At 39.3% G+C, this 12,536-nt stretch overlaps 1 protein-coding gene across 2 annotated transcripts in view; it reads right to left on the bottom strand.

The window, feature by feature from the left end:
- Nucleotides 1–11,584, bottom strand: part of LOC307116922 (kelch domain-containing protein 1-like) — an 89,261-nt gene extending 77,677 nt beyond the window's left edge. Inside the window, exons 1-4 of one of the 2 annotated variants that reach the window (XM_079801442.1) lie at nucleotides 11,531–11,584; nucleotides 11,264–11,429; nucleotides 11,061–11,131; nucleotides 10,669–10,786 (exon numbers count right to left, since the gene is read on the bottom strand). In XM_079801442.1, the coding sequence (XP_079657568.1) occupies nucleotides 10,669–10,786; nucleotides 11,061–11,131; nucleotides 11,264–11,380 (306 nt within the window). In that variant the 5' untranslated portion in view covers nucleotides 11,381–11,429; nucleotides 11,531–11,584. Of the gene's footprint in view, nucleotides 1–10,668; nucleotides 10,787–11,060; nucleotides 11,132–11,263 lie in introns of both variants that reach the window. The other variant, XM_079801441.1, reaches the window with a different exon arrangement.
- Nucleotides 11,585–12,536: the final 952 nt, after the last annotated feature.

Raw genomic sequence — 12,536 nt, 5'->3', positions numbered from 1 at the left:
ATATCATGACATTGATAGCTTGATCTATCTCATCAAATTGTCCAAAAAGTCTTCTCACAGTTAGGAGTCCCCCTCTCCCCAGAGAAAACCTTGGGCCCTTCTACATCTTTGGAATTCCTGGGAATCAATCTCGATTCTGTTAAATTCCAAGCTTCTCTTCCCAAGGAGAAGATAGACAGAATAATTGCCATTTCTCTAAACTTGCTAGAAGCTAGTGTTGGGCGATATGCCTATTTTCCAATCGCCATATCGTCAGCCTGTGAGATCACCAATACATGATCTTATCACGTCTGGGCGGAGCAATTACCGTATTTCCTCAAATAAAAGTCGGGGCCTTTATTTACCTGAACTGCAGAAGGTCACCGGCTTTTATTTGAAGCAGGCTTTTATTAGGGGCAGGCCTGGATCTCGAATTCCATCTATTTGAAAAAAATAATTGTTTTATATAAGCCGTTTTAAATTAAAAGCGATAGCGTTCCAGAGGACAGATATCATCAGGGGTGTGGGAAGTGGGGTGGTTTCAAAGGATTGCAAATCCAATGCAAATTTTTGTTCATTTTATTCATTTTTAGAACTTAATAATTTATTTGATATAAACATTTTAAGTGGCCCATTAAAAAGAATTATTTATAAGTTGAATTATGTTTTTAAAACATACATGAGGTCATATTGTGACTGTTGCGGTGTGTGCGTTGAAAGAACGGTAATATTTCCTCCAGTGGAGAGCGCCTTTCTGGAGATTCCGTTAATTTCTGAAGCTCATTCCGCTCAGTGCCGCGTGCTCAAACCAGAACTCCCTTTGTGACATGCTGGATCAAATATAGGCCTATCTGAAATAAATAGTAAGGGCTGCCCCTGACTAAAGTTTTTTTTATTATCTAGTAGTTGTTCATTTAAGCCGTTGATCACGCTGCGCAGCCGCCTCCGCCTCCATGTCATTGTCTGATATAGGCTATTTACAACCCCAAATCAGAAAAAGTTGGGACAGTATGGAAAACTCAAATAAAAAAAACAGAAGTGATTTCTAAATTTACTTTGACTCGTATTTCATTGCAGACAATATGAACACAAAATATTTCATGTTTTGTCTGGTCAACTTCATGTCATTTGTAAATATGCATCCTTTCCTGTCATTCAGACCTGCAACACATTTAAAAAAAAAGTTGGGACAGGAGCAATTTAGGGCTAGTAATGAGGTAAAATGGTTAAATAATGATGTGATTTGAAACAGGTGATGTCAACAGGTGATTGTAATTATGATTTGGTACAAAAGCAGCATCCAAGAAAGGTCTAATCCTTTAGGAGCAAAGATGGGCCGAGGATCGCCAGTTTGCCAACAAATACCTGAGAAAATTATTGAAATGTTTAAAAACAATGTTCCTCAAAGAAAGATAGGAAGAGATTTGGATATTTCACATTAAACAGTGCATAACATAATTAAAAGATTCAAGGAATCTTGAGGAATTTCAGTGCGTAAAGGACAAGGGCGCAAGCCTAAGCTGAACAACCGTGATCTCCGATCCCTCAGGCGGCACTGCATCAAGAATCGTCATTCATCTATAAGCGATATCACCACATGGGCTCAGGACTACTTTGGCAAACCTTTGTCAAGTACCACAATACGTAGTTACATCCACAAATGCCAGTTAAAACTGTACTGTGCCAAAAGGAAGCCCTATTTTAACAGTGTCCAGAAGCGCCGTCGACTTCTCTGGGCTCGGAGGCATCTGGGATGGACCATCATACAGTGGAAACGTGTACTGTGGTCAGATGAATCAGTATTTCAGGTATTTTTTGGGAGGAATGGACGCCATGTGCTCCGGACCAAAGAAGAAAAGGATCATCCAGACTGTTACCAGCAACAAGTCCAAAAGCCAGGGTCTGTCATGGTATGGGGTTGTGTCAGTGCCCTTGGAAAAGGTAACTTGCACTTCTGTGAAGGCATCATTAATGCTGAAAAGTACATAGAGATTTTGGAGCATAATATGCTGCCTTCAAGAAGACATCTTTTCCAGGGACGTCCATGCATATTTCAACAAGACAATGCAAAACCACATTCTGCACACATTACAAAGTCCTGGCTGCGGAGGAAGAGGGTACGGGTACTTGACTGACCTGTCTCCAATAGAGAATGTGTGGCGCATTTTGAAGCGCAAAATGCGACAACGAAGATCCCGTACTGTTGCCCACCTTAAGACTTGTTTGCAGGAAGAATGGGACAAAATTACACCTGAAACACTTCATCACTTGGTGTCTTCATTCCCTAAACATCTTTTAAGTGTTGTGAAAAGGAATGGCAACATTACAAAGTGGTAAATTCTTTACTGTCCCAACTTATTTTTAAATGTGTTGCAGGTCTGAATGACAGGAAAGGATGCATATTTACAAATGACATGAAGTTGACCAGACAAAACATGAAATATTTTTTGTTCATATTGTCTGCAATGAAATACAAGTCAAAGTAAATTTGGAAATCACTTCTTTTTTTATTTATTTGCGTTTTCCATACTGTCCCAACTTTTTCTGATTTGGAGTTGTACTTTTATTAAATCCGGGCAATTTGGTTGATAAAACATAGATTAAAATTAAGATACAATTTATACAAAACAAAATTCACTTTAAAGAAAGGCTTTCAACAAAACAAAACTTATTGAAGTGTTATTGAACTTAGCTGAAGACCCCCGTCTTCTGACATTATGCATTGTATGTGTCCTGTGCACTTTTCAACGTAAATGAAATAAAAAAAATAACATTATCATATTTAAACTGAAACTAATTACGTGTTTTAATGGCTACAAGTATAGAAGGCTGCAGAGAAATGTCATGTCGGAGCGGGATTTGAGCGCACGTCATTTTACCGGTGAGCATTTCATGAGTGAAGCTCCGCTTCTTTAGCCTGGCGTGGCCATACTCAATTCTAGTCAGAATTTGAGTCTGGTACCGCTCCATTGAGCTTTGATTATGGGGCGTGTTTCAACCGAGCCAGGAAAGACCTCAATTGGATAGACCCACAACCAATCAGAGCAACGGAGCGACGCGTAACGTTAGTTGTCAAATGTCAACAGAACTCAACTGCACTGTGTTGCCAAGTCCGTGTTTTTCTCCATGTCCGCGGGTTGAAGCGACCCCAATTATGTGATTATATAAACCCAGGAATGCGAATTTTAGCAGGCAACCTTGCCAAAATAACATATTGCCAACCAAACGCCATTTTTTTCCGGAGAACCCCCCGGAAAGTTATTGTTTTGGGCTATAGTTTTGAATAGCAATTATGCGCGACATTGCAAAAACACTTGGCAACCCTGTCTGCACGCACGCTGGATTAAGTAATGTTACAAGAAAAAGATGAGTGTAAACGATCTTTGCCAGGAATAAAATAATTTAAGGATACACAGAGTACTTACCAACACAATCATCGTTTCTGAGAGAAATAGTGAAGGTGAATGCATATACGAACAAGTTCTCCATTTAGGATAAGAGCAAATTCAACCCAAGAGCCTTCGATGACGTGGATGATTACGTTACTGTTGATCATCTGTCCATCATCGTCTAAAGCCCGCCCTGACAATTTCATTGGTCCGAACAGTTTCTGTTCGGGCATAATTACTCCTCTATGGAGCGAGTCCAGACCGAATTGCCCGAGCAAAAAATTTTGTGGGCGGGGCTAAATTCGGCTGGCATCCAGGCTACCGCTTCTTAATATATATCTCTTTACATAAATTATTATTATTTTTTATAATTATTTTCTACTTTTAAAAAAACAACTAACCCAGCTAATTACTCATTGCGTGCACTTTTCTCAATCCGTTATGGAGCTATTCAATTTAGATTTTTCATATTGTTTTTTAAACGTTCGTTCGAGTAGTTCAAATGACCAATTATGATAGTTCTTTTTTTTACTCTAAAAATACATTGGCTGCTGACATTTAAGTATTTCACTGCACTTTAACAAGAAATATTATCTCAACGGCCTATGTGCAATATTTTTTGTTCATTGTTGTTCAGTTGTTAAGTCGTTTGAAATAAAGCTGCTTTTACTTTATGACTGATTGTTCTGTTCGGATCTATATACCCTATAATTATAATATAGCAATTTGTTATTGTATTATTGTAAGTATAAATTAAAATACATTTACATTTATGAAAAAAAAACAAATGCTTTAGTCTAATGATGATGCCATTTTTGCCATGGCTCATGTGAATTTGTGAATGTAGGGCTAGGTTGATCACCTTGCAATTAAATTCTGAAACTACACGTAGTTTTGTAGTCTTTAAAAAAAAAAAAAAAATCACTGAAGAGTAACTCATTTTTACATTTTAAAAGCGCGTGGTGTTGCACTCGCAGTATGCGGCACATAGCCTGCGAGTGCAACACCACACGCTTTGATGTTGATGTGAATAAGGGTAAGCAGAATAAGTACAATTAATGTAATGGTGATAATAATAATAACTATGATCATAATATTTTTATTTAATAATGAAAAATATATTTTTTTAATTACATTCATGGGGAGCGAGCCAAATATCGTCTTGAAATCGGCAACAGCTTCAGCTTTCGGCGATCTCTCTGCCTATCGTCGATACATGATATTATCGTCTATCGGCACAACCCTACTAGAAGCCCCCCATTGCAGCAAACGCGACTTGCTTTCTCTTCTAGGGCATTTAAACTATGCCATGCGGATAATTCTGCAAGGCAGGCCTTTCATTTCACAGCTTTTGACTCTCGCTACCGCAGCCCAAGGTCTCGATGACCTAGTCGAACTTAATCCCCCTTGTCGTTCAGATCTCAAACTCTGGATTACATTCCTAAAGCAATGGAACAGGCTCACATTCTTCTACGACAATTTTTTGTCCCAAGCCAGCGACCTCAATCTTTTCACAGACGCTGCCCCATCCATAGGTTTTGGAGGTTACTACGAAGGCCATTGGTTTGCCTCAACCTGGCCACCTGAGCTAACTCTATCCCCCCATTCCGACCAATCAATCGCACTGTTTGAGCTGTATCCCATAATCGTAGCAGCCCATTTATGGGGCTCGAACTGATCATCAAAAACCATTTCCTTTTTCTGCGACAACCAAACAATAGTTCTAATGCTCCAAAAATCATGCTCCTACTGAGACGCCTCATTTGGACATCCGCCTGTAACCAATTCTTTGTGAAAGCTGAACATATCCCAGGCCATAAAAACCAAATCGCTGATGCTCTTTCTCACTTTCTTTTCCAGAAATTCAGAACATAGGTTCCAGAATCAGACTACAATCCGACATCAGTTCCTCCCTATTCAGAGCTCATATTCCCATAGACCACCCCCTCAGTCATCTTCACACCCTTTCCATGGAATCAATATTGCAAGCCGTTTCTTCAAGAACTCTTCGATCCTACTGGACAGCCTGGAATTCCTTTAAAAACTTCCATACAGTTTACAATTTAGCTTTCCCAGATTTTTCCCTCATCTCTATAACTTCTTACATTTCCCACATGAACAGTTCCAAATCCATTCAGCCAGGATCCATTAAAGTCTACCTCAGCGGCATACATTTCTTGTTAAAAATCATCTATGGCCATGAGTGCCCTGCCATCTCAAATCCCCAGACATCTCTTCTTATGCCTACAAAAAACCCCACCAAACCCGATACCAGGCAACCTCTTACCATCGACCTCCTAGGCAAATGCCTGACTACCATCCGCTCCGGGGTTTTCCCTCCGAAAATAACCAGAACCCTGGACGCCATGTTCATTTTAGCTTTTTTTGGCTTTCTTAGAGTTTCACAATTTACAATCAATTCCACTTTCAATCCAGCTAATCATCCAACCGTCACAGATCTCCATATTTTAAACCATGACAATTCGATTCAACATCAAACAGAGTAAAACATACCAATTGAAACGTGGCCATCCAGTCTTCATTTTCAATCTACCAACACCCATTCAGCCCTATCACTCCCTTGCCACATTCCTATCTCAGAGGCATTCACAAATCAATTCTCCGCTCGAACCTTTATTTCTCAACGAGAATAACTACCCAGCATCCAGACATTGGTTCCAGAGAAAACTAAAAACCGTCCTCGCCAGATCAGGAATTCCTCTTAAAAACTTTTCCTCCCACTCGTTCCGTATAGGAGCAGCTACCACAGATGCACAGAAAGGCCTATCGGAAACCCAGATTAAAATGCTAGATTGTTGGACCCCCCAAACTTTCGAATCTTACGTAAGATCGAACCTCTTCCACATCAGACAAGCCCACCAAACTCTCACATCCTCATAAATCTCGCTGTTTACCGCCCTGCAGAGTTTTCATACATCTGGTGGCAGTGAGGGCCCTCCCGTTCAATTGGGCTTGCTACCAAAGCATGGCGTGGGCTCTCCCATTTGAATCGCAGTGTGGGCCCTCCCGTTCACTTAAACAGGAGCTTCATGTCCTATTTTTACCGCGGGCTCCCAATTCGAACCGCAGTGAGGGCTCTCCCATCCGAACAGCGGACTGGAGGAACCCGATATTAGGACTTCTCCAGGGACAAGGACCTCCTTCCTCACTCATGACATTAAGGGCCCCCAGTTATTCCAACCGGAGGGGTTCCATGTCATGAATGCTAAGGCAGGACGTACTCCACCCCCACCATGCTTCTTCCTCCAGTCCAAACGCTGCTCCCGCAGGAGCAGCTAGGAGCGTCACTGCCGCAGCAGTGCTCGCCCACGACCCAGGTCGATAAATGCAGCAGCGAGATACAGCAAACTTGACTTGCTTCCTACACTATCACATCAATACACATTCTCAGCTTCTCGTCACCTCTCGTCATTAAATTTTTACTCTTTTGGGGGGCCTTCCATAATCAAACTGAAACTTCAGAGCAAATACTACCATCAAGTATTTTAGGGCTTGCTGCCCTAAATCTAATTTGCACTTTTTAGGGGGTAAATCTAAGCTTGAGTAGAAGTGGCTTTCTCGAGACCCTCCACCGCGGACAGCAAGCCAAATACGCTTAAACCTTATCAGCTAAAGAGTATATGGGTAAACAAACTCGTGAAGTGAAGTTCACAACATAATTTCGGGAGGAGTGAACCCATCTAATCTTTCAATTAGCAAAGTACACAAACGCAAATTCGGGAGGCGTGAACGCATCTAATGTTTCAATCAACTGCTAAGCATTTAAGCAGCCTCCTACCTCCTTCAGGCGTCAGTCGTTTTGCATCCCTCCACCTCCCCATCTTCACCTACTTACATTCATGTTTAACTTTCTCTTCTTCCTAGCACTAGTAGTCCCTGGCTTTCCCTAGACTAATAACGTCTAGAGATGCTCCGATCGATCGGCATCGGCCGATAATCATATTTCATGACTCGATCGGTACTCACTAACTTGGCCGATCTTACGAACCGATCGCAATTTGATGACGTCATCGCGTGAGGACGTACATGACGCGTGGGGAAGGTAGTAGTAGCAAATATTCAAACGAGAGCTTTGAGGGCAGAAGTGGAGAAGGATTCCATGTGAACAGCAGCTGAACACGGGTCAGTCGGTCCTAAGGGATGGGCGAACGCCATTCGGAAGTATCGATATACAGTAGATTGATACGAACGCATATGATAAATAGCGGAGTATGCAGAGTGAGCTGATGCAGGGAAAGTGCATGATACAATTTGTCCTAAACATGACACATGCTTTATATTAAGGGCTTTAAAATAACGGGTAAGATATAGTTAACACGTATAGTTTAAAGCAGCTTGCCCTGTCAGATTGCCCAGAGAGATAGGCTACTTATGCTGACAGACTGATAAATACCTGCGGTGTTTAATGCGTTTGAAATGTGGTGCTTTCCTCAGTGCATAACTTACATTTCACAGGGATATTCTCCATCTGTAAATGTTAGAAAGTCGTGCAAATATGTCCATTTTGATGACAGGAGACGACGAGCCTTCTGCATGTGAATCGCATCCGCGCCAAACAGACGGAGCGCAATAATTCTGACTAAAATATGCATATTTCTAAAATATTTGTTGTTAGACAATAAATGTGCCATATGTAGAATTTGAATCCTACAAGTAGCCTAGGTATATTTTTATGAAAGTGACCATTATAATTGGGTAATCAAATATAGGCTAATATGCTTTTGTTTTTATTTTCATTTTTAGTTCAGCGAATTAAAAAACTAAATTATTAATACATGCCTACATTACATTCACTGTATTTGTTTATAGCCTTCAATATCAACATTGTTTTTAGGACATCATTGGGCAGGTTGTGAAATAAATTAAAACATTTAAATAAATTAATATTAAAATAAATACAGTTTTTTTTAATCCAAATAGAAAAACTTAGAAAATACAGCCCTATTAAATAGGGCTGTATTTTCTAAGTTTTTCTATTTGGATAAAAACAAATCTATTTACTTAAAGTATCCTGATATGCATAGTGTTATGCAGAAACCCCATTTAAAAGGCATATTAAAATGTTCACTGTATAATGAATATTTTTGTGATTTAGTACACTGTTAAAACAATAGATACATTACATAATTACTATAAAAATATAATAAAGGCAACATCTATAGTTTTTTGTTTTTTTTTATCTGAAAAAAGGTTAACATTGATCAGAGAGTTTACAAATCAGTGAAGCATTGGAATCGGTATCGGCCGATCACCATGACAAGAAATCGGTACTCTGTATCGGCAGCAAAAATCCTGATCGGAGCATCCCTAATAACGTCCACTTCACAGCTTCACAGTGTGCAAAATCCATGAAAAGCGTCTCTACTGCATTTTGATATAAATTTGTGCTCTTTTCTCCATTCCGGATTAAATGAGGTCTGACGTTTCGGCTTGTTAACGTTATGATATGACGTAGCCAGCACGTTGTGGAGGCTTGTTTAAATTTTTAACCAATGATATAGGCCTGTACGATTAATCGAAAAATAACCGAAACCGACATTCAGAACCTCTAACCGACGTATTTTTCCCATGTCGGTTATTTCGGTTTTCACGTGACTCCGCCCCGTCAGTCACATCAAGTGCAGTTTGCAGGCACACAGAGAGATGCAGGAGCATTGGAGTGTTTATAGATGCCCAGAATCACTATAGTAACAGCATGTTTTACACAGTTTATACAGGTCAGTTAATTGCTGTTCTTATAGCCTACGCGCTGACAAACACACACACACACACACACACAGACGGCACGCGCAAGCCCCGAAGCCAGACCGCTTTCACTTTCGTGCTCATAAAGTTTGTCAAGTACATGCGTTTAAAGGCTTGCCAATTTCAACATTTAAAGCGATTGTGCACTATTCAAAAACAACAATACGGACAATGTATCCGTTCAGGGCTCAGCTTCTTTCTGTGACACAGAGAGCCGAGCCGTGTCGCGTCTCTGACAACGCTCGCGCGCCCTGAAGGCAGACTCTTTCACCTGCGTCCTCACAAAGCTTGTCATTTGTATGTGGTTTAAGCCCTGCCAGTTTTCGACCATCAGATGTTTATTATGTTGAACTAATGCCTGATATATTGTGACAAACGAGCACTCAGACAGAAGAGTGCAGAGAGTAGCGCAGAAACTCAACCGTTATAGGCATATATTTTAATACCTTTGAAGTAAGTAGCCTACAAAGCACAGCTTCATAATGAATGGAGACGGTATGAGTAATTCATTAATGCATTCAAATAAATGTAATGTAGGCCTACAGTGTTAATTTATCTGTATCTGATGTACAACAAGCAGAAATCTGCCCCATAGACAATAACTGCTGAAAGAGAACCGTTTCCTTCAAGTGTTTTAAAATCACAAAGAAATGCACTTTCATTAGAAAAAAAAATTCCACCTTTAATAGTAGAAAATATTTACATTAAAAACCTTATCTCAAACTTACTCAAAAACCTTAATATGAGGGCAAAAAAAAAAAGAAAACAAAAAAAAGAATTAATCGTAATCAAGGTCAAATGTTCAATTAATTGAGGTTTTTATTTTTGGTCAAATCGTTACAGCCCTACAATGATATATCAGATATTTATTTGACACCACTTTCAGCCAATCATTTGTTTGACCAGAGATCTTACGGCATTAGACGATATGCTGCTGCGTTCCAATAAAGATTCTAGAGCGTTTTTTTTTTTAGGCCGATTCAGTGCAAGTCCAAAAAGGAAGACAAATGAGTGTTCGGATTGAGGCTGCGCCAGACGCCAGACAGGGGGCTTAAAATCCGGACCATCCTGCCAAAATCCGGACGCATGGCCACCCTAGAGAAGGGTAATAATAATAATGTCTTTGTTCTTTCTGTATGGGAGTGGGAGAAAAACATTCTACAAAATTTTGGGGGGAGTTTCTCTTTAACAGAGGCTTCAGCCATATTAATTTAAGAATAATAAACTATGAGTTATACTATATCCGGTTTCCTACAGCATGCCATGCACAGAGCAAAAACTATTTGTAATGGATATCTACATTTGCAAAACAGAATCTCAGTCAGATGTGCAGTTTGTTGTCATAGGCTCACAGCTATGAGGAAAATATTGGTAGGCATACATTTGGAGCACTTTATCACAGCAAATTCACTATCAGATTAAATACAACATATGAGTATGTACACCTGTTTAACACATCCTGAACGTCAATCTGCCTGAGTGTGTGCTTGGGGAACTAGCTGTGTTATGATATTATCACTCCTAAACAACTCACCAGGTTGGTGTAGTCATTGTTATCACATCCGCCAAAAATGTAAAGTATGCCCTGAAGATATGCACCACACGTCTGCGAAAGAACAGGAGGAACCTCTCCTTCCACATGCCTCCGAGACCTGCAGCACACAATGCACGAAATTAAAAAGGACAAATGTTGTTGTTTGGGGTTGGCATTGGCAATGGTAGTCACAAGTGAGAAACTCTGGAAATTCTGCTTCCTCATTAAACTGAACAACTGCAATTTGAAAGCAATAAAGCACAGCAGCTGGCAGCACATTTGCATTTGCCATGAAACTGTGGAGAAGGGATACTTGCTAGTGATGTCAGCTATTCAGGAAATGCCATTTCTTGGTTAAAAAATAAGACCCAAGCTGAAGACAAGCATCTCACCAAACTCCATTCTCCATATCATAAAGCCAGATCTCATTACTGGGAAGAAAGGCTTCTTGTCCATCCACACACTAAAAATAAATAAATATAGGGTTAGGGTTAGATTTACACGAGCTCTACTACTTTTATGCGTTTAAGTGGATGGAAACGCTGTGTTGATCGTATTTAATATTCGCGCCGTAATATGTGTCTATAGACCTTACCTGGCACCCTCCCCAGATATACAGCTTGTGTCCCTCCAGGATGGAGATGTGATCGCTTCTCGGTGGAACTGGTGAACGCTGCGCTGTGACAGCCGCCGGTTCTTTTGTACTCCCCATTGCTGAAACTGCCGCGGTCAGCACCAGAGTAAAGCTCCCGTTGACTGTACTGGGTATGCAAGCAGGTAACAGCATAAAAATACTGTTAAAGTTGGGGGCTGGAATCTAAATCTCACCTGAGAGCGACAGAGGTGTTTAAAACAATCTCACCTGAGAGCGACAGAGGTGTTTAAAACATATTAGAGGAAGTGGCAATTTTGATTCATTCCAGTGAGTCGAATCTTTGGAATCCATTAATCTAAAGATTCGTTCACTTACATCTCGTTTAGTGACTCTTTCAGTTACGTGGGTTGTGATTTGTTTATATATCGAACCACTCATTTGTTTAAAATACACGATTGAAACCAGTCTTATAATAAGCCAATTCCTTACAAAACGTAGTTTGCACATAACACAAATCTATCGCTTAAATCCAGTGAATTCACGAACAAGGTGCCCGATTCATTCAGTTCACACAAGAAGGAGATGCCCATAGAGATGTATGGGGCGCCGTTTGTAAAGCGGCTCACGCTGAAAATAACAGCAACATTTTGACACATTTAGCTTTAAACAATGTTTAAAAAACTGGTATGAATTTTTGGCGGTCACTTTTTTAGCACATTTACAACAATATTTATCAACTTAGAGATATTTTAAATAGTTAAATCTAAATGTTAAATCTAAATCTAAATCTAAATGTTAAATCTAAATGTTAAATCTAAATCTAAATGTTAAATCTAAATGTTAAATCTAAATCTAAATCTAAATGCTAAATCGAAATCTAAATGTTAAATCGAAATCTAAATCTAAATGTTGAATCTAAATCTAAATGCTAAATCTAAATGTTAAATCTAAACGTTAAATCTAAATGTTACATCTAAATCTAAATGTAAAATCTAAATGTTAAATCTAAATACAAAATCTAAATCTAAATCTAAATGTTAAATCTAAATGTTAAATCTAAATATAAATGTTGAATCTAAATGTTTCGGGTGAAACTAAATATTTAACTAATATGCAAATTCAGAATGCAGATAACCGGTTTTAACATTTAGATTTAACATTTAGATTTTACATTTAGATTTAGATGTAAAATTTAGATTTAACGTTTAGATTTAACATTTAGATTTAGCATTTAGATTTAGATTTAACATTTAGATTTAGATTTAACATTTAG

The sequence above is a fragment of the Gobio gobio genome (genome assembly GCF_949357685.1).
Source record: "Gobio gobio genome assembly, chromosome: 20".
NCBI classification, from domain to species: domain Eukaryota; kingdom Metazoa; phylum Chordata; class Actinopteri; order Cypriniformes; family Gobionidae; genus Gobio; species Gobio gobio.
Note: the sequence above shows the minus strand (reverse complement) of the source record. Positions and strands in the feature narration are given on the sequence as shown.